Source organism: Propithecus coquereli, unplaced genomic scaffold (genome assembly GCF_000956105.1).
Source record: "Propithecus coquereli isolate 6110/MARCELLA unplaced genomic scaffold, Pcoq_1.0 Scaffold236, whole genome shotgun sequence".
Lineage (NCBI taxonomy): Eukaryota > Metazoa > Chordata > Mammalia > Primates > Indriidae > Propithecus > Propithecus coquereli.
The window spans coordinates 2792215-2814922 of NW_012147908.1; the positions used below are offsets into that span (position 1 = coordinate 2792215).

At 49.9% G+C, this 22708-nt stretch overlaps 1 protein-coding gene across 1 annotated transcript; it reads right to left on the reverse strand.

Annotated features, from left to right (window-relative positions):
- Nucleotides 1-28: 28 nt before the first annotated feature.
- Nucleotides 29-13411, reverse strand: KIAA0141 (KIAA0141 ortholog). The gene is made up of 13 exons (XM_012645832.1): nucleotides 13260-13411; nucleotides 12596-12710; nucleotides 12384-12501; nucleotides 10216-10363; nucleotides 9086-9247; nucleotides 8738-8826; nucleotides 8539-8635; nucleotides 5336-5478; nucleotides 4032-4190; nucleotides 3847-3939; nucleotides 1222-1381; nucleotides 468-707; nucleotides 29-285 (listed from the first exon to the last, which is right to left on the reverse strand). The coding sequence occupies exons 1-12, from the start codon at nucleotides 13288-13290 to the stop codon at nucleotides 469-471; spliced, it is 1554 nt and encodes a 517-aa protein (XP_012501286.1). The 5' UTR covers nucleotides 13291-13411; the 3' UTR covers nucleotides 29-285; nucleotide 468.
- Nucleotides 13412-22708: the final 9297 nt, after the last annotated feature.

Genomic DNA, 22708 nt, shown 5'->3' on the forward strand with positions numbered 1-22708 from the left:
TAACTATTACAATAAAAAATATTAATTTGAATACCACCTAAAATCCTCTTGTGAACCATCAGACAGGTATACACATCAGACACTGGCAAACAATGGTATAGCTTCAGTGTGAGGAAACCGAGGCACAGGGAGGGCGAAGGTAAAGGATTTGCTCAAAGACAAAGGCTAAGGTGAGGACGAGTGTCTCTAGACTCCTCCGTAGAGTTTTTCTCAGGTCATCGGATGAATCCTTTTGGTGCCCAGATCAGAAATGACCATGAAGGCATCTGAGGCTCATCTGCGAGGCTACCGAGTCGGGGAAAAGGTCAAAGTCGTTTATTAGCTACACACTTGAAACTGCTCGGGCACCCGAGCTCCCACTGGAATTTCCACCCTAGAAAGGGTGGAAACTGACACTCCGTTTTTGTCATCCAACCTCATGGCCCCCCAGGTTCCCAAGAGGCACCACTAACTGTGTTTTATCTCACCTTAGCCAAAACCCAGTCTTACGAGACTCCTTTCCAAGGGGTAGGGGTGTGTGGGCAAAGCCCTGATGGGGACTCCGGGGCTGGCGCTGAGATGCCCACTTCTGCAGAGGAGGCCAAGGTTCCCTGTGCTTGAGGCGTGCGGGAGGCGGGAGGTTCCTGACAGCAGGGTATTCAGGCTGCAGAGGGAGGGGCTGGAGAAAGACTTCAGTCCTTTAGCTGCCAGGTCGCTGGACCCCGGGGCTACAAGAAGAGGCAAGAGCAACTCTTAACTCATGCTATATGCTTGAACTTCTACTGTGGAGCAAGGACTCCTTAAAGGGCCTGGTGCCCTCTGGCCTTGTGAACCCAGCCCAACCCCAGTGGCTCTCAGAGCCCTAGCAGGGGAATTCAGACAGCCGCAGGACATTATCTCTCCTAAAAAAATCCTCAGAGCTGCCACCATTTATTCAATATCTACTGCGTGTCAGGCTGTGCTAAGCCCTTTGCAGCATCTCATTTAACCCTCACAACAACCTAGTGAGTTAGGTTACCCTTATTTATAGAGGTAAAGAAACTGAGGCTCAAAGCCATGAGTCCAAGTTCAGTTGACAGCTGGAGTTAAAACTCGGGTTTCTCTGACTCCAAAAGCTGTGCTCTTCACCACCAGTAGGGTCAGAAATGACAAGGAGACCAGGGGCTTACTGCCACCCCCTTCCCTGTCACAGGGTACTGAACTTAGGGGAGGGACCCTGCTGGCTCTGACTTGCATCTGTACCTGCGGCCTCCGTGGAAAAGAGAGCCCGAACCCTCTCCTGGGCGGGCTCATTTCCCAGAGCTGCCGCCTGCTGGTAACACCGCAGGGCCTCTCTCAGATTCCTCTGCACACCGAGGCCTTTCTCGTAGCAAATTCCCAAGTGGTACCTGCTCTGGGAGTCCTAAAGGAGAAGAAAATGACAAACAGATACACACATGAAGAACTGAAGAACTGAAACGCGGAGGCAGGGGGAAGGCGACGTCAGGCACGCTAGGGCTTAGCCGTGCAGGGTCGAGACCCAGCCCCGGCCCCCCACCCCAAGGGATCCCAGTGCTGAACTGCCAGAGGTGCAGAGCTTGCCCGGCACAGAGGAGACGGGATCCCTCCACCCAGGGAGATTTCCAGCTACAGTATAGAAGGTTCTCTCGCTGAGGCTGGCTGAAAGCGTGCAGAAGGGAAGGCTACAGGAAACAGCCCGCCAGGGGACTCCTGGGAGGCAGGCTCCTACAGCAGAGCACGGAGGGAGGGTGGAGGGTCGGCTTCCCCAGGGCCCTGCACGCCTTCCTGAAGCTCTGCCTGAGAGGGCTGCCAAGTATAAATCATGGAGAATGTTTCTCGTCCTTCAAAAGGCTAAGCCCTCTGCCCACGGCTCTGGGTCCTCTCCTCTCGCTGAGAACTACGCTCTTCTGAGAGGCAGGATCCGGCAGGGGCTGGGCGCCCAGCCGTTCGGCCAGACTGTCTGGGTTCCAATCACAGCTCTGCCACTTACCAGCGTGTGACCTCAGGCATGTTACTCTACAGCTCAGTGCCTCAGTTTCCTGGCCTATAAACTGGGGATAATAACAGCACCTACCGTATTAGGTTGTTGTAAGGATTAAATGTGTGACCATATAAAAAGTGCCTAGAAGAGTGCTGTTATTATCGTCCCCTTTAGTCGCCCCCATCGCTAATCTCTCCCCCTCTACAGAAACATTTTCATCACAGCCACTCTCTCAACTTAAAAAAACCAAACACGGTTGACTCCCAACCATGGTCTCATTTCTTTTCTACCCCTCACAGTCAAATTTCTGGAGACGCTGAGCCCTCACTTCTGTAACAGGCAGGCCAAGGTCTCTCCGATAAATATGATGGGCTCACAGCTACAGACTAAGGGCCAGGTTACGACACACTCAACCCTGCAGCGACACACCCAACCCTGCAACGCTGCTGCTCGGTGCAAACCCAGGAAGACGCTATTCCCTGTGGGGTAGGTAAGTGTGAGGTCTGTGTCCCAACACAGTGCCACATAACAGGGGACAGACATCTCTTTGTGCACTCCCCTCTTAGCATGCCGGTCTGATTAAAGTGGGCCAGGGTGCCCCCGGGCTTGCCCAGCAGAGAGACACACAGGACCGCCCAGCCTGAGGAAGCTCTGCGGGGCTGTTTCAAGGAAAGGCGGGCACAGAGGCCAGTACTGATTGGGGACTTCGGTCCCCATTTGATAGCTACTACAGATATTTTGGGCAAAACACAGTGGCCAAGGAAAAGTATTCTCATGCCCAAGAGTGCAATGAAGCTATCAGTTTGGCCGAAAAGCAAAGGAAGCAGTAGTTACCCACGTAGGGAAACTACAGTACATGCATATTGCTTGCTTTAATCTAGGACTCCGGGTCCTTCAAGATGCAACTCAAAAATATGCTGGTCACCGCGCTAAGAGGAAGCGGGAGGAGCTGAGCAACGTCCTGGCCGCCATGAGGAAAGCCGCCGCCAAGAAGGACTGAGCCCCTCTCCCCTCCTGTCCCCGCGCACAATAAACCTTTACACACACACACACACACACACACACACACACACACACACACACAAAAATATGCTGGTCAAAAACACTTGCAGAATACAGCAAACCACAGATTGCCTTCGCAGTGACATAAAGCTTTGAGATTTCCTGCATTAAAGATAACTGTTTAACTCAGTATTTCCCAAATCCAATTAACCATTTTTTTCCTTCATATTATTTATAAATGTCCCATGGAACTAACGCTCCACGGAACGAACTCTGGGTCGTACTGCCTGAATGCCAACGCCCCCAGTTCATGGATGAGACACCCCCACTGCCCAAACTGCTCAGTGTCTCCACCTTGCGTGTCTTCTGACTTCCCCGGGCTTCCGCCACTCATAACGATGCACTTTTCAAGTGTACAGCTTACAGAGTGCTCTCACACCTGTTATCTACCTAGATTTTCATCCTCACAACAGCGCTGTGAAGCAGTGGACAGGTAAGGAAGGCATTATTATGCCGACTTTAAAGGCAAGGAAACAGGTTTGAATGAAGAAATGACTGGGCCCAGCAGTGTGCTGGTGAATGTTGAACACCCAGCTCTCCAAGAGGGCAAAAGCCCTGCTTTGTAGCGTTTAGCCATTCTCTGGTGCAAATACTCCCGCCACAGAGGATTCCGAGCTACCAAGGGCTCTCACAGCCAGGTGCAAGGCAGCTGCAGCACACCACTGGGCCTGCCCAAGAGTACCCAGTAGGTCAGCAAGAGCTAAGGCCGGAAGCCAGCCCAACGCTCCTATCAAACGATCTTCTAAGCACAGAACTCAGTACCACTTCCCAAATCCCTTATTAGACTCAGTCCCCAACGTGTGTGGATACCAGAGAGCTCATACCCCATTGCTGGCTGCAAGCCAAAGATACTTCACAGCTCTCTGCTCGTCCAGGCACGGCTCCTTGGTGAAAAGCACTCCGAGGAAAGCCTGGGCCTATGGTCAGGGAGGAAGGAAAAAAGCATCTGGGTCACTTTCAGGCTCTACGTGCCCCAGGACCTCAGACGGACCCTGCCAATGGCACTCACCTCTGTCAAGCCCGAGTCTGCGGCCTGCCTCAGCATGGACACTGCCCTCTGCTGCTCAGGGCCCCACGAGGAGGCTGGGTCTCGCAGCAGGCACCTGGCACAGCGGTACTGAGCCAGCCCGTGGCCCTGGCTGGCAGCCAACTGGTAATAAAGGACCGCCTGGGGCAGAGGGAGAGACACCCTGTCAGCTGGTAACTCTGTAAGCACTTTCTTCTTTGCGTGAAATTTGAAAAAATTATTTTAATTAAATAATACATAAGCATTACAGATTAGTCAGAAAATTCAGATAAGCCAAAATTTAAAAATATAAAACAAAAATAGAAACATAAAATCCCAAGAAATCTTGTCTCCTAAGGATCATTCTCTGTTAAAATTTTAGTATACAGCTTTGCAAATTTCTTCCCACATATATATGTGTTATATACACACACATATACATTATATATATGCATTCACACACATATTTAAGTGTATGTATATATAGAGGGAACTGGATCGTACTACACTATTTTGCAATCTATTTTTTTACTTAGCAATACACTATGAATGACTTTGCTTGCCAATAAATATAGATCTAGCATATCATTTTTAAGGCTCAAATACAAATACAGATGTAATTAACCAATTCTCCTTTTTTTAGACATAGGGTCTCACCTAGGCTGGTATGCAGTGACCCAATCATAGCCCACTGTAACCTCAAACTCCTGGGCTCAAGCAATCCTCCTGCCTTAGCCTCCCAAGTAGCTGGGACTACAGGGGTTCATTACCATGCCCCGCTAACTTTTTTATTTTTTTGTAGAGATGGGTCTCCCTATGTTGTCCAGGCTAGTCTTGAACTCCTGGCCTTAAGTGATCCTCCCACCTCAGCCTCCCAAAGTGCTGGGATTAAAGGTGTGAGCCACTGTGCCCAACCATAACCGGTTTTCTACTGAAGGAACTTTAAGTTGCTTTCCCTTTTTTGCCTTCACATACAACTCTAAGAAATACATTCTTATATATAACCTCTTTGTGTACTTATCCTGCTTTTAAAAAATGAATTAATCCATTCACCATAGTGCTGTTCTAGCCTCTGAGGATACAACTGCAAAGAAGAAAGGCAAAATCCCTGCCCTCCCTGAGTTTTCAGTCTAAATTCCCAGAAGCTAGAGTTTCTTCCTCATTTTTCCCTCGAAGCTGGGCTGGAACCAAGTGGGGGACAGAAGCTGAACTTTCCCCCATCCCTGCCCACTACTCATTTCTAGAGATCACTCTGGGCAGCCTGGCACAGGGGACAGGCCGGGGGGCCAGGGGAGGAGGTGCAGTACCTTGCTAATGTCCCTGGGGGTGCCTCTGCCATGCTCATGACACAAACCCGTGTTGTACTGTGCTTTGCTGTAGCCCCGGTCTGCAGCTTTCTGGAAGTAAGAAAAGCCTGCCGTGTAGTCCCCATTCCTCATGTTTTCTGTCCCTGTAAGAAAGCGCAGGGCACAAACACAGCTTTCTCTGTGAACTTCCCCACATGCTCAGCCAGACACCTATAGGCTCATCATCTGATCCCAGACTCCTTCCTTCCTTTTTTTGAGACAGAGTCTTGCTCTGTCACCTGGGCTAGAGTGCTGTGGTGTCAGCCTAGCTCACAGCAACCTCAAACTCTTGGGCTCAAGCGATCCTCCTGCCTCAGCCTCCCAAGTAGCTGGGACTACAGGTGCGTACCACCACACCCGGCTAGTTTTTTCTATTTTTAGTAGACATGGGGTCTTGCTCTTGCTCAGGCTGGTCTGGAACTCCTGACCTCCAGCAATCTTCCCGCCTTGGCCTCCCAGAGTGCTAGGATTACAGGCATGAGCCACCTCACCCAACCCTTCCTTCCTTTTTTGTGCTAGACACTTTGCATATATTCCTATCCTCTGAATATTTCACTGGTTTGCCATCTACGTTAGTGGGTTCTGCCCTCCTATAAACATTCCTCCACCTCTTGGTAACAGCTTCCCGATTTGCCTTAGGGAACAACCCCTCCCGCAGTGCTGTCAATCAATGGGCCCGTACTCTTCCCAACCAAGGAGACTCTCAGGAATCTGAATCTTGATCTTGTTGGGACAGGAGAGAAAACAGTTCTTGTAGGTTTATTCTGATAGCAACAGTCTGAAGATACTGCTGTCACGTGTTACCCACTGGGTCTCCGGAGCTTCCCTGATTCCTGTCCTTTCAGAGAGGCTCAGCAGGTCAATAAATCCCAGTAGATTCCTTTTGTGCTTAAGTTAGCCAGAGTGCAATTAGGTTGCCTGTAACCAGCAAACCCTAACTGATGCAAGTGATACTGCTAATTCTGCTTTATGAGGAAACTGGGAGCAGTGATAACAGACAGCCGAGATCTGAACACAGGTATGTCCAACTCCAAAGCCCAAGCTCTTTTCATTGTCCAAACAGGAAGGAAACAGGAAAGGAGCAGGGCACAGCCAACTCTCAACTCTAAGCCTTTGCTCAAACTGCCTCTCCTGCCTGGGATCTCTCTTTCTGCCTCCGCCATCAGGCCTCCCATCCTGTTTCTGCTCTAGAAACTGCAGACCACACTCAGGCTTTACTTTTTTGGCACTTACTTAATAGACCAAGCCTTTTTCTATGAACTAAATTGTTTCAAGAGTACAAGTCCTGTCTCCTCGATTAGACTGCAAAATCCTGGAGCAGAAACAGAAAAAGAATATAGAAGAAATAACTTTGCATGGGATGAAAGCTCTATACAAATGCAAAATGTGATTACAGCTTATGCTCCCTTTGTGGTCTGCCACCGTGCTTAGCACTTGCTGAATAAATGAATATATGAATGAAGGAAAGGGTAAGAAAATTCTGAGAAGAGACTGTCAGCCCATCAAAATCACAAAAAGCTAATGAAGTAGAAGCCAGGTTCCATTCAGCCACCAGGGAATTACATAACGCTGCCTCCCTGCTGCCTGACAACTTACTGTCCAGGATTGACAGAGCCCTCTGTCCTTGAAGAGAACAGTAAAGAGGGCCAAGGATCCCACCCTGTCCCCATTCCCCACCTGGCTCCATTGATATACCCTAACCCAGCTCTTCTTCTCGGTCTCCTCTTCCTCTAGCCTAGACCACACCACCATCCTGTTTTGCTTAGCTCTCGGTAATATCTCTCCTACTACCTGGTCTCCTGTTTCCCCTCTGGCATCCCTACAATCCACGTGTGTCTATACAACAGACAGAGATCTCTGGAAAAGTAAATCAGATCATGTTACTGCCCATCTTCCTGTTCCTGCTTAAAACCCTCCAATGCCTTCCTGTCTCACCTAGAAAATCCACACTCTTTACGTTGGCTCAGAAGGCCTCATCTGAATTGGCCCCTGCTTGCTTCTCTTGTTTCATCTCCTTCCACTCTTCCTGAGATCTCTAAGCTCCAGCTCCATTCACCTTTCTTTTTTTCCTTTAACAATCAAATTCAATCCTGCCACAGGACCTTTGCACTGCTGTTCATTCCACTTGGAAAGCTCTTTCTCCGGATAGAAACAAGAGTGGCTTGTTTTGTCAGTCAAGTCTTAGCTCAAGGGTCTTCCCTGCAGTGAAGACTTCCAAATCAAAAGGTGCTCCTTGCCCAAGTCACTAACACATCCTCTTGTTTTATTTTCTTCATAACATTTATCACCACCTGAAATCTTTATTTGTTTGCCAATGTATTGTTTTTCTCTCCTTCAACTGATGTGTCAGCTCCCTGAGAGTAAGAACTTTGTCTTGTGAATCACTGTATCTCTAGCACCTAAAACAGGGCCTAGCAAAAGGTAAATGCTCAATCGATTTGTTCTGAATGAATCCCAGCCTTTCACCCATCTGCCCACTAGCCTCCAAAAGATGCTTCCCGGAGTCTGAGTCTCCACATTAGAAGGCCTGAAACTTGAGCCGGGTCACTACGGAGACCAGAATAAATGATGGAGGGGCATCTGGACTCTCCAGATGTCGGCAAGAAGTTCCTATTCACGCCCTCGAGGGCCTGCTCTAAACTTCAGGAGTCTGATCTTTCCTACGTGTGGCAGCCAATGCCAGGTATCCTCCAAGATTTATTTCCTCCTTCTTACATAATAACAGAATTTTCAGGTAAGCACATGGTTATTCAGACAAAGATGACATTTTCAGCCTCCTCTATGACTGGGTGTGGCCACAAGCCTACATTCAGGACAAAGATCTGTGTAACTTCTAGGTCATGTCCTTAAAGTCACTAAAGGAGTGGTCCTTTAGCCTCCCCACCTTCTTCCTTCCAGCTGGCTCGAGTATGGATATGAGGGCAGGAGCTGGAACAGCCAAACTGGAGCTCAAGGTGGGAGGCAGGTCTAAGAATGGCAGGACACACTTGAATAAGAATGGGTCTCTGACACCACTGAGCCACCATGCCAGATTTGGTCTACCTACCTGGAAGAAAATAAAATCTCTCTTGTTTAAACCACTCCCGACTCTGACTGTATTTGACCCACCCATACCCTTTCCAATTTTCCACCCTCCTGCCTTGAGGCAGGATCCATTCAGTTACCCAGGAAGTTGAAAGCGATGGAAACGCTGAGCTGGAAGAGCTGCTGAATGGAAGTCACAGCCTCCTCCAGGGAAAGAGTTTTTGATGTATCTTGTTCCTGGGGAAGGAATACAAAGACTCATCAAGGGATGGTTCCCTGGGATTGCCACCTGCCCGAGGGAATGTTACAGGGTTCCGGGTGGCCGACTCTGGATAATACCTTCTTTCCACTAGTGGGCTGAGGCTGGACCGGTTTTGCCTTGGACTCGAAGCTACTGCTGGTGTGCAAGAAGCCCAAATCACTGGGATCTGCAAGGGAAGGGCCAACACCCAGCCAGGACAAAGGAGAAAGGTGTTACTTCTTTTCTCCTCCTCTCCCGGGCTACCCAGGCTCTCTATCCGGCACTCTTGCCAAGACCCAAAGTACTCTGAACCATCCCAGAAGGAGGCGCGACCTCGCAGGAATGACAATTCCCTTATCTGGGAATATGCAGCAGCCAACGTCCAACTGCCCAGCTCCCCGCCAGGACTCCCTGCCTTCTGCCAATTCTGCAAGGTGGGGACATACCTTCCTCACAGGGGTCCTGAGGACCGGCGGCTCTCAAGGAGCTATGTGAGGAGAAGCTCATGGGCTGAGCTGAGGGTTCTTCCTGGCGCAGCCTCGGTTCCCCGTGGCCAGTGTGCCTGGGAGCTGGGCCGTCAGGGCTGGGGAGGATGTGTCGCCGCAGTGCTGTAAAGAGCCAGCAAGAGTGGTCAGGTCAGAAGGGGATCAGTGCAGCCTGCTCAGGCTTGACCGAGTCCTCCCTCGAATTGTAGAGACCCTAGGAAGAAGTTTGAAACTCCTGTGACACTTCCTTCATGCTCCTGCTCCTCTATTTCCTTTGCTGGTTTCCCCCTACAGGGATCTTGAGGGACCTGCATTTATGCTAATCTCCTACCCTAAGCATCCATCACTCCTCTGCTTGAATTCTTCCAGTAGCAGGGAGGCACCTACCTTATTCACTGTTGTAGCCCCAGTACCTAGCACTTTCTTTGATGGTGATATCAATAATGATTATCATCATCATAGTAAGGACAAGAACTAATACTTAAACTAGTAATTACTGAGCACTTACTATGTGCCAGGCACTGTTCTAAGTCCTTGGCATGTATTAACTTATTCAGTCCCTCCAAGAAACCTGTGGGGTGGGTTTTATTACCCCATTTTATAGATGAAGACATTGAGATACAGGGAAGTTAAAATTGACTTGTCCAGGGACACAAGATTAATATGTAGCAGTGCTGGGGCTTCAACCCTCACCACAGGACTCCAGATCCTCCAGATCCTAGGCTGTATTACCTCTGTATCATGGCATATAATAGCTACTCAGTAAAGATTCATTTATTGATGAATGACTGACCACAGAATGACCTAACTGGCTGACAGCTGGACAGGAAGCCACACCCAGGATCTAGAGTAGTCTGGACTTGTGGGGCTCCCTCCATGGGCGGTGATGGGGGGATGTGGAAGGACACTGAGGAGCAGGTGTGGCTCACACCCTGGGTGGACAGAACTTGCCCCCATTCCCCTTCCTCTGACTTCAGATAGGAAAGGCAAGGAGCTGCTGATGGTTCTTTTCCTGAGGTGTGTCCAGAGATGCTTCCTGGCCCAGAGAAACTCCCAGCCCAGCCCTTCTGTACCCAGGACTGAGAACTCACAGGAGCGCGGGTGCCACAAGGGAAATGACAGGAAACGGTCCAGGGGACTGTGCCAAGAGCAGTGTTCCACTCGCTGAGGTCCTGCTGGCAGGGATGCCTGGAAGTGGATCTGCCTTGCCAGCTGCAGGGCCAGCACAGCCAGAGTGCCCTGCGAAAGACAGCGCATTAGGGACACAGTCCTCCACCAGCCAACTCCTTCTGACCTGGCCTTCAGCTCAACCATCCTTGGGAAGCCGGGCTGGGGCAGCTCCCTCACTAGGTACTCTCCCAGCACCCAAACTTCTCTTTTGGAGCCCTGATGCCACTGCCACTTAAATCATCACCTCTGCAATTATTCATCTAAGGTTTGTCTTTCCTGTTGGTCTCTAAGCATGACACAGGCAGGAACCATGTATGTTTTGGTCACCAATGTATCCCTGGTTCCCAGTACAGTGCTAAGATATAGTAGGGACCCAATAAACACATGCTGAATAAATGCACGAGTGACTGGCTGAACAAAGTCTAAGCAGGCAAAAAGGTAACGTGGTAGGTTGGGACTCGCAGCAAATGCAGCGACAAGTGGGAGTTCCCCAGCAGGCTCACACTCTAGTCTGGCACAGCCCTTCCCCTTCCCCCGACCACGCCACCCCACCCCACCACACACACACATCTGCAGGTGTGAGCTTGGTGAGGGCGTTTCTTCTCCGTCAGGTCTGCAGAAGACCCGAGCTAGCTCTTATCCCAGTGACTGCTTGGCTTTCCCTGTCTCCACCTGTGTTGTGCTCAGGAAGAGACACCCAGGTACTTATTTGTTGCAACGGGCACTGTATACAGTGGCAAATAAGACAGACATAGTATCTGCCCTCAGGAAGTTTATATCTTGCCTTGAGAGAGAAAGACAAAATCCAAGTACACAGAGAAATAAATACAATAACTATCAGTTATGGTAACTGCCAAGAAGAGACAAATCAGGGGGTTACGAAGAGCATGAGAGGGAGGACCGACAGGACGAGCAGTCAGGGAAAGCCTGTCTGTGGGGTGATGTGTAAGCTAAGGCCAGAAGAGAACACACCAGCACTATAAGGAACAAAAAGTATCCATGGCATTGGGACAGCTTGTGTGCAGACCCTTTCTAACAAGCAGCAGTGACAGAGCCCAGGGATAGCATCAGGACCTCTGGAATCCAGGTCCAGCTGCAAAAAGGACTCACTGTGGGACTGCCCTAGGGCACGGATCTTCTTTGGCAAAATGGGAAAACACATCCCTCTCCAGCGTGTTATGCCTCTAGTGCACATCTCCCAAAGAGAAGTGTCCCTGTCATGCAGACATCCCAGGCTTAGCTCTGCTAGTGACACCAATTTACAGATGAGAAAACTGAGTCCCAGAGAGGTCAAGTCACTTGCCCAAAGTACACAGCATGAAAGCAGCAGGGATGAGATGTGACAGACATGAGAGTGATATGCGTGCCAACTTCTTTCAGGATACCTCATAAGCAGAACTTTTACCAAGACCTTTGCCTGAAAGGCAAACATTCTGCCCGATCAGATCTAGTGTTGACCACTAAGCATCTGACCTCATAGATCAGATTCAATGAATATTTATTGAGCAACTATTATGGGCTACGCTCTGTACTAGGTGCTTTTATAAGCCATACTAGGTGCAGCAGTGAAGCGGTAAAGCATGAACTCTAGAGTTAAATCCGGCTCCCCCACTTAATAGCTGTGTGACCTTAAGCATGTAACCTAACGTTTTAGAGCCTGAGTTTCCTCATCAATATAATGAAGATTATATTTCCCTAGCAAGATTTTTGTAAGGATCAAACAAGATAATGGATGTATAATACTTTATATTAATAAATAGTGCTATTTATTATTATTTATTATAAGCTTCATGAAGGCAAGAATATATCTACCTTGTTCTCTGCTATGTTCCTAAGGCCTAGCAAAAATGTGTGGCTAAGGAAGGTGTTCAGTAAATGTTTACCAAATGAAATGAGGAATAAATACATGGTTGGGGGAGGAGTGGGAGGGAGAGCAGCAATATCTCCCCGAATCTGCTCTAACGCTATGGGTTACTCATTGTGTGGACACAACGATGCCCTAGCTCTTGTTTCTAGGTTAGGCTATACTTCCATGCAGCATCATTCTCATCCACACTGAAGGTCAAGGACAGGGCTGGGGAAGCCTTACCCATGATACGGCATCCCACAGGGTGTTTGGGGAGACATGGGCAGACTTCCATTGGAAGGCATCTTTCCATCCATGGGACCTTGGACCACTGCTCCTGCCTGGGCCCTGGGGGCCGGACCTAGATGATGCAATAAGAGCTGTCAAGTTCTGTCCAAAATGAAGGAAGAGGGAGGCCAAGGGAAAAGATGGATGACAGAATGGCAGTGTCTCACCTGTCAAGGTTGGGAACAGGGACCAGCAGGGTGGAGGAGGTAGCCTGAGGCCCATCCGGACTGGTGGACTTGGTGGTCACCCCCCGGAGGCTGGGTCCCAGCAGACGGGGAAGAGCTGTGCAGAGCAACAAGGATTAGTTACCTCACCAGGAACACGACTGAGGCAAAGGCTGCCCCAGCGATCTTCTCTCTGACTTATGACGGAGCCCCACCAGAATTTCTCAGGGTAGAGCAGCTACATTTTAAAAAAGCTCCCATGTGATTCTGATCCTCTCCTATAGCTGCCAACCATTGTTCTAAGACGACCAGAGACTCATACACACACTCTCGCCCAACGTTTGGGGCGCTTTGTCTCTAAACAACTCCTCTCTACACTGGCTCGGCCTACTCCATTCGCTTCTAGTCCTTTCATTCGCTCCGCCCACTATCTCCTGCCATTTGACTCCTCCTCCTTCCAACAGCTCCACCCATATTCTTGAGTCTAAGCTCCACCCTCTACTCACCAGCCCCAACCACAGTTAAAATTCCGCCAGTCCCTGACGTCTTGGCCCCGCCCCTCAACTCTAACCCCGCTCACTTTTGCTTTGGCTGTTTCTTCCCGCCCGCTCCCACCTCCACTTCCGTTCAGCGGCCCCAGGACGATCGCCGCTCCGAGGCCCCTTACCTCGGCCCAGCAGTCCCGGGAGGCGCCACATGTTGCTAGCGAGAGAGAGAGCTTGCAGGCGCAAGAGCGAGGCCAAGCCACGGGACAGCGCTAGAGTGGCCGCTGCGGAGCTCCGAGCAGCCGAGTCCCGACGGATGCCGTCAGCCAGCCAATTAGAAAGGAGCCTGACCGGAAAGACAGCTCAGCGAGAGGAAGTGGGCGGTGTGGGCGTGTTTCGGGCTGGTGGGGAGGTGAACTGCGACAAGGGCATGGGGATATGGGCCCAGCTGTCCGTGGGAGAGGTGTCCTTTTCCGCGCCCACGCAGAAGCTGGGGTGGCTGGTGGCGAAGTGGAACCGCTTAGAAGCAGGACCACTAAGAAGCGGGGCCAGAGCCGCTTCGGTGGAGCAAGAGGACCTTGCAGGCACCGTGGTGCCGAGGAGGAGGGAAAGGCTTCCCCAGGCTCCGTGGGTGGAGGAGAGGACCCTTAGGGTCCAGCTAAAGTAGCCAGTAGTCCGACCATTTCGTCCAAGGCCATCTGCTTAGATGCCCTGCCCGGCCCTAATGCATAGGCGATGAGAAGCTGCGCAGGGCAGGGTTTTCATTCTGGGGTTTTAACTCTGGCCCAGCTTTGTCTTACTGTATAGGCTTAGACCGACCCCCCCATACCTTTTCTGGCCCTCAGTCTGCGCCACGATAGGGTCAAATGGAATGCCTGGTCCTTCGTGGCCTGACAGGCTGTGTTCTTGAGTTGCTCCTTTCAAAATACCAGAGAGGAAACAGCACCCACACCCACGAACACGCACCCTGTTAATCAGAGTACTCATCTTCAGACCTAGCCAATGTGTTTGTGGTCTTTTGTGGAAAAGAATAGATCCTCATTAACCACACTTGAATCCATGAAATAAAGGAGTTCAAATTGGAATGAAAGGTGTTTAGACTTTCTCCCTCTCCCTTTCCCCCAGGTATGTGACTTTTAGGTGGTGGGTGGAAGTCTCTGCCTGAGGTTAAAGAGTACTGGGAGTACCTGCTTTTAGACTGAGGCACGTGGTATGAAAGTAGTATTAATTTGTTAAACAATTGCGAGATATATGTCAGCCACCATCCTAGGATCTGAAAAGACAGACGAATAAAGAGCATTAGTGGCATCCAGGAACACATGGTCCAGTGGATTAAGAGTGAGTTTGGGGCAGGGCACTAGTGGCTCAAACCTATAATCCGAGCACTTTGGGAGGCTGAGGTGGGAGGATTGCTTGAGGCCAGGATTTGGAGACCAGCCTGGGCAACCTAGTGAAACCCTATCTTTAAAAAAAAACGAATGGGCTTTGAAGTCCCACAAATCTGGGTTTGAATCCCAGCCTTCTTACTTCCTGGCTTTGTTATCTTGCACAGATTCCTTAACCACATTGAGCCTCAGGTTCTTCATCTGTAAAATAGAATACCTCATGCAATTGTGAAGTTTAAATAAAATAACACGTTAAAAATGTTTAGCAGCCTGAGCAACATAATCAGACCTGGTCTCTACAAAAAATTTAAAAATTAGCTGGGTGTGATGGCACATTGCTGTAGTCCCAGCTACTGGGGAGACTAAGGCAGGAGGATCACTTTAGCCCAGAAGTTTGAGGTAGTGCGCTATGATGACGCCACTGTACAACAGAGCAAGACCCTGTCTTCAAACAAACAAACAAAAATGTTTAGCATAAGCTGCTGTGACATAATGTAAATGTAAGTCACTCTTAATTGTAGTAGTAGAGGAGGTAAGTAGGCAGTAAGTAGTGAGAGATAATATTCCAATAGAAGCATGAGCAGTGGGTTGTAGGATACCATGGAAGAACTCGGAAAAGTAGTTGCATTTGAGCTGGGCCTTTAAATAATGAGTAAGAGTTTGCCAGGTGGAGAAGGGAGAATGGCATTGTAAGCAGAGGAAACAATAAATAAAGGCCCAGAAGTTTGAATATTGAGAAACTATTCAGGAATATCCTTGCTTTGGAACTTGAGACAGCCACCTTTCACATTCTTTGTGTGTGGCTATCTCAAAGTAAAAAAACAAGCACGCTGATTGGGCTCTGTTTTCCTCCTGGGACTTCCTTTCAGACTGTCTATAGTTTGTTTCATGCTTCTAGGCTCAGCCCAATCCCAGCTCTTCAGTGAAGGCCTTTTAATTGTTTGAGCCCTCACTGCTCCCTACTTTTCCCAATTCCTGTTGCACTTAATTTCTTACTGCACAGATTAGCAGTAATTATATGTTGTCCTGTTACTTAATTATCTCATCTGCGTAAGTCTAGTCTCCCCAGTTCTCTCCCTCAGGGCAGGCAAGGCATTTTCCCATTTTGTGTCCCACATAGGGCTGGACATAAACTGTCAGCCCACAGAATATAACGCCTGTTGACTTGACTGAACACCGTGTGCCCATGATGATTACAGCCAGGAGCACCGGAGCCCAATCATGGGATTTACTGGTTTCAGTGGAAATGTATTCATTCCACATACAAACATTCACTGAGAGCCCTCCCTGCTTGAAGCTAGTTGAAAAGTTTCGAAGGAAAGGATAAGGCATCTGTCCCCATTTATTTTAATATAAAATGGCATTATGGCATCTGTTGCCCTCAGCAACCTGAGAACAGCAACAGACCACTTGTGTGAGGGTAGATGGCGAGGGCAGCAGGAGGCCACACCAGATCACCTGTTCAGTGCTGCCACAAGAGCACTGTCAGGAATGGCAGTCTCCAAACCATCAGCCATTCTTTTCTGCTCCCAAACTGTGTTGTTGGATTGTGGCCCATTCCCTCTACAAAGCCCCTCAGATTAACTCAATCCCCCTACAAAGGTAAGCTAGCTATCTCACACTGGGAACCTATTGCTCAGTTGTCCAGTTAATCACCTCTTGTGATGTGTACACATGTGGTGAAATATACTCACCACAGTGAGTACATTTGTTGTTGCCTTTGTTTTTGTTGACATTCTTAATTTGCATTAATCAGATACCCCAGAGCTTTATTCAGTGCTGGAGAATGTCCTGGATATATAACAAATATTAAAAAATGGATGTGCTCCCTGTCCTCATAGAGAAAATAGTCTAGCAGGGCAACCAAAGTCGGTAGGCAATTAAAATAGAGTGGTGCTTTAGTTATTTATTGTAGCATAACAAACATTCCAAAATTTAGTAGCTTAAAACAATTTTATTGTCTCTCATAGTTCTGCAAATTGGGCTCAGCTGGGCAATTCTGCTGGGCTCACTTGGGGTCTTTCATGAGGTTGCAGTCAGATGGCGCCTGGTGTCATATGATGACTCAAGTAGGGCACTGGAAAGGCTTGGCCTCTTTCCTTCTCCATGTACTCCCAGGGCCTCTTTGCTCCACATGGCCTCCCAGCTGGGTAGCTGGACTTCTTACACGGTGACTCAGAGCTTCCAAAAGTACAAAGTGGAAGCCGCCAGGCTGCTTAAGTCTTAGACCTGGAACAAGCACAGCATCACTTCTCCTGCACTCTCTTGGTTAGAGCAACTCGCAGGGCCAGCCCACAGTCAGTGTGGGAGGGGAAGACTCGAGGTCATGCATGCTGGGAAGTGTCATTTCGAGGACAGCAAGTTCTATGTGGAGAAAGTACAGGGTGCTGTGGGAACACCCAGGGGAGGCCCATAACCTAGGCATGGAAGTCAGGAAGACTTCCTGGAAGCAGCAACATGTAAACTGACAAACCTGAATGGGAGAACTGGGAACTAGCCAGGTGAAGAAGAGGAAGGGAAAGCACGGTTTGGGCAGAGGACACAGCTTGTGCAAAGTTCCCGGGAGGCAAAGAAAGCACAGTCTAAGATCAGTGTGGCTGTAGCCTTGGGGACACCTAGGAAGGGTTTCAGCAGGGGAGTGACTGGGCCAGGGGGATCCAAGAAAGGTCACTGGCTACTGTATGGGGGATGGATTGCAGTGGATCAAGACCCCATTTTCGTTCTGTCCATTCTAAACCAGTGACTTCACTTTCAGCACTGAGAAGCCTGCTTCATCACCTCAGAACTGCTACCAGCTCTTTGTGCTTTTTATTAGTGGGAATTTTCATTATAAAAGAATGCAGATGCCTTTATCCAAATGTTTTGTTTAATTTCTTTTTAAAATAACATGTCATAGAAAATCTGCTCCCTGGTAGGGATCTGGGCATAGGGTTGGTCAGGTGGTCAAACGATTTATACTTAAGTGTGAAGTGTATTCAGGCAGAGCCTGCTGCTAGGGAGCAGAGAGCGTGCCGAGCTCAGCGGATTTGACACCGCAGATAAATAACGGTCACTGAAAGAGCTCCTACTCTAGTAAAAAGTCAAATAGTACTAAAGGCTTCTATCAAAAACCAGCAGACCCCTGCCACATGCTCTCTCCCCTCTAGTCCTGCTCGCTAGAGGCAACTATTTGCAACTCTGTGAAGTGTTGGGAAGCAGCACAGAAGAGCAGAGGTTCTGGAAGTGGATTATCTGGCATCCAACACCGCTCTCCCACTTACCAGCTGGGCTACCCTGGACGAGTTACTTATAATATCTTTCACCTTGGTTTCTTTATCCGTAAGATGGGAATGATAATTGTACCCATCTTATGAGATAACACATTTAAATTGCTGGGCACATGGTCAACAAATGGTAGCTATATATGACGATGATGAAGAAGAATCTAACTTGAGAGCAGCCGTGAGTACACTTGGACATTGGCCGCACACTGTACAAATAAACGTAAGGCATGCTTATGATTTAGAGGAAATGACAAGAACATAGGCTCAGTTGGAGAGGTCTGTCTATTCCCTTTGTTCAAAGGCCAAACTCTGTGTTTGCTTTCAGTCCCATTCCCTTCCTGTCTCCTCTAGAACCTTGTCTCTATAATTACCCCGACCCTCGTGCCAAACCGTTCATCTCTCCGCTACCTTTTTCCTTTCTGCCTATGAAATATACACAGGCCTTTCCCATCTTGGGGGGCAAATCCTTTACTTGATCCTCCTGCCCTTGTCAGCTACCATTCTGTTTCTTTCTCTCTACTGCCAGATTTCTTAATTAACACACATGCTGCCTCCCATTTCTACATGACTCCCTCGCTGTTCAGCCTTGTCTCCCAGCTTCCATCCTTGTTCTTCTGACACAGGGGTCGCTAGGGTCATCAAAGACCACCTCATTAACCACCAGTGGGACTTTGCTCAGTTGGGCTCCTTGACCCAGAACACTTGACTCAGTTGACCATCCACTGCTTAAATCTTACACACAAAACCTCATCACCCCGCTTCCTCATTTCTGTCGACTGTATCGTTTCCCCAGCCACCCAGGAAAGAAATCTCGAACTCACTGTTGCCTCCATTCTTCCTTCTGTGCCCTCCCCCACATTAGTTTTGATTCTTATTGCAAATATTAGAAACTCACTGAAGCTAAAGTTTGAAAAAGCTTTATCAGGATACAGAGAGGTGGGGGGACATCTAGTGGACCCCAAGGGCAGGATGCAGCTGGAGCCCAGGGAAGATCAGAACTATAGACTCAGGAGCCGACAAAGTGAGCCCTTTCTCTCTAGCTTTCGTTCTGGATGTCTCGTGATCTGCACAGACCCCCCAAAGGCGTCAGATACTCCCACACCCAGCTCGTCACAGGGGCCTGTAAAAATCACCCTCTTTTGCACCAGGCCCTTGAGTCCATCTCCTCCCCTGCTTCCCCAGCACGGCATTTCCCTTCTTTGTTTACCTCTTGGTCATTCTTCTGTTTCTGTCATCGCCTAGTGCAAGCATCGTCCACATTCCAGTTCTCTTTCTAGTGCTCTGTTCTTGAACACCTTCTGTGTTGTTGACTCCTGAATGAGAGTACAGTAGTTAAGAGCTTGGGTTTGGAGTTTTAACGGCCTGTGTTGGAATCCTCCACCGCTTTCTAGTTGTGTCAATGTTGGAAAGTTACTTGAATTTTTGAGCCTCACTTCCTCATCTGTGAAATGGAGCACATGTAAAGTGCTTAGTTAGCACAGTGCCTGGAACACAGAGAGGACTCAATAAATGGTAACAATTATTAGCCTTGCCTTTGTCCTCTTTATTGAGTTCCAGTCCTGTGTAGACTGCTGGACTTTTCCATTAGATGTCCTGCTGGGACCTCAGATCCACCTGTCAGAATTCTCCAGATACTGGTAGAAGGTGCAGCTTTCGAAGCGCTGGAGGGTGGGGGAACCTGAAAAACAGATGGTCTCATCAAATCCTCGAAGGAGCTCCCACCGGACCGCAGCCGGGACTCAATGGAGAAGACCCTGAAGAACAGTTCCCTGCAGGCCTCGAGACCCTGTGCTGCCTGACTCTTGGGATCCAGAGGGCACGCAGGGCCGCCATTAAGAGAGCAAATGGAGGATGTGAATCGAGTCCAACCTTTAAAAAAAGCCCGGGGTGGGGAGAGGACATGTAGCAGGACCAGTGGAGCTTGGAGGTGGGGGAGAAAGGTGAGAACAACACCCTCCAAGCAGCAAGCCGGCTTCAGGCTGGGGCACCCTCAAGCGATGGGGATTCGGCAGCGCAGAAGCCAGAGGCGCTCCTGTTTTTAGCTGAGTTGTTGCAGGTGCCCTTTGCCACCCTCGTGAATGTTCCTCATTAAGCTTTATGTGTGAAGCAGGGCGTACAGCTTTCTCCTGTCTCTCAGCCCTGCTCTCCCCACTTCCTCTCTGTTCCTGGGTGGCAGCAGTCCTACGGCAGGAACCTGGGAGGGGCAGCGCCACACTCTCACTAAGCACAGAACTGGAGTCCTGGCCGGTGGGGAGCGGGGTGGGGTAACCTCACAGCTGTTTGCTCAGAGGCAGCCTGGCCAAGTTGTTCAGAGCTCTGGCTCTGAATCGGAATGTGCCCCTGTTTGAATCTTGTTTCTGCCATTACTGTCTTTGTGACCCTAGGCAAGCTGTTTAAATTCTTCATGCCCCATCTATATGATAGAGATGATAATAGGCCTATCTCATGGTAGCTAGTTTTAGTAAAATAATGCAGGTAAAGCAACTAGCTTACTACATTTATACCACCTGGAGCCAAGGGCCCTGTCTTTGCAGAAATACCCACCCCTCTTCCACTCCCGCCCCCCCCACCTGACTGCTGTCTTTACGCCATCTGTTTTGTCCTCCGTTTCCATGTCCTCCTCTGCCTTTGGACTATGAGCTCCATTGGATCAGAGACAGAATAGTATGGGTCTGGGTCCTTGGTGCCCAGCACAGGACGTGGCATACAGAGGATCTTAACAAATGCATGTTTATTGTTGGAAGGGACTGGTGAAACATACAGAAGACCAAGGATAACCCAGGGGGGCATCTGAGTGGCCTCAGGGTTCCTCTATCCACTCTGGGTCACTCACCACAAATGGAGGGCCTAGGCCAGTCACCGTCCGGGGGGCTGGGGATACTGCAGTGAATGCCATAGGCTGGGCTCCTGGACTCATGCAGAGAACTGTCCAAGGGGTGATGGATGTTAAACATATAGCAAAAGTGACGATACCTTTCAACTGGGAACGCTGTAGTAGGGAGAAGCCCAGGCTGCTGTGAGAGCACAGAGCAGAGGGACCACATTTTGGGAAGGGAGGCATCAGGGAGAGTTTCCTGGATGATGTAACAATTAAACATCCCAAAGGAAGAGCAGGCTGGGGTGAAGCTGAAGGTGGAAAAGAGTCTTCCACACGGAGGGAACAGCAATGCAAAGGTCCTGAGGCAGGCAGAAGGGAACTAGGCTGCTGGGTGGAAGACGAGATTAATGTAGCTGGAACGCAGTGATGGAGAGGGTCAGGGGCCTGTCTAAGGCTGCAGAGCTGTGAGCACTGGTTATGCAGAGCCTTTTAGGCTATGATGAGAATTTGAGCCTTTATCCTAATGATAAAAGTTAACATTTATTTAATTTTATGTATACGTGCACTGTGCTAAGTACTTTGCATGTTTTCTCATTTACTTTTCACAACTACCCTAGGAACCTGGTGCTATTATTCCCATTTTACGGATGATGAAAGCCTGGCTTAGGAAGGTAAACTTGCTCAAGGTCCCGCAGTTGGCCTTTGAGCTTTCCACCCAGATATCGGGCTCCGACGCCTGCCCCCTTAACGCCCCCCGCCCCTCGCCTTCCGTGGCCGGCCTAAGAGCTAAGTGCAGACTTCCATCCGCACTGCACATTCCTGCCCGGGGTCCTCTTTCCCCGCTTGTGGCCGCCTCCCTCGCCCAGGAATTGGGGGAACCCACGCACAGGTTCGTCCTGGCCCGACGAGCGCCCGGGCGCCGGGCTTGGCGGCCCACGTGCCGGCCCCCGCGCCGAGCCGCAGAGCCGCGAGCGCGGCCGCAGTGCGGGGGGCGCCGGCGTGTGCGCGCTCGTGCCGCCGCCACAGCTGCGAAGCCCGGAGGGAACCGACGGGGACAGCGGCCCGGGCCGGGAGGGAGGGCGCCTCCGCGCCCGGCAGGGGGCTCTCGCGCCCCGCGATCCCGGGCCGAGCCCGCAGCCGCGCTGCTCCTCACCCTTCCTGCATCACGTTCGCGCCAGCCTTGAGGGGGAAAACAGCGTTCGGTTCTGATTAAAAAGGACTGTTTTTTAATGGGCTTCATTCTTTATTTCTTTCTGTCCTCTCCCAGGGCCAGAAAGAGGCGGCAAGCGACACCGAGAATCCATTCCAAACGAGCAGCCAAGAGGAGACGCGGCAGCTCCCAGATGTTGATGTTTTGTTTTTTGACATAAATCTTTGCACTCATATGGGAGTTTTCATTGATTCATGTTCCCATCTGCTGAATTTCCTTTTATTTATTTAATATGGCTTTTGGGGGAAATCTTGCTCCGCAGCTCTGGAGGAACATAAACGGTGGCAACCGCTGCACCCCCCCCCCCCTCCTCCAAACCTTGGCTGCTGGGGGAAGGGAGACTCAGTAGCCTCTTGCAGAGAGGGCCTGCTCCGCGTCCTGCTCTTGGCGGGCAGGCGCTCCAGGCCTGTGTTAATGTGGCTGTTCCCCTACCCGGGGCCTGCCCAAGGCTGTAAACCCGACAAAGAAGCATCGTGAGAGAATCCGATCGCATTGAGTCTCTGTTTCTCATCCTTCCTGCCCACCCACAATACCGCCTGCCCTTCATGTTGAAACACACTATCCTTTTAACAACTTGGGAATCGGGAAACATCTAACAGCGGATGTCCGCATTACATGTGTCAGCAGCTGTCCCCAACCTTTTTGGCACCAGGGACCGGTTTCATGGAAGACAATTTTCCCACAAACGAGGGTGGGGTGGGGGCCGGGACGGTTTCGGGATGATTCAAGGCATTACATTTATTGTGCAGTCAGACCTCTCTGCTAATGAAAATCTGTATTTGCAGCGGCTCCCCAGCGCTGGCATCACCGCCTCGGCTCCACCGCCTCGGCTCCACCGCCTCGGCTCCGCCTCGGCTCCACCTCAGATCAGCGGGCATTAGATTCTCATAAGGAGCGCGCAACCTAGATCCCTCGCGTGCACAGTTTACAGTAGGGTCTGGCTCCTATGAGAATC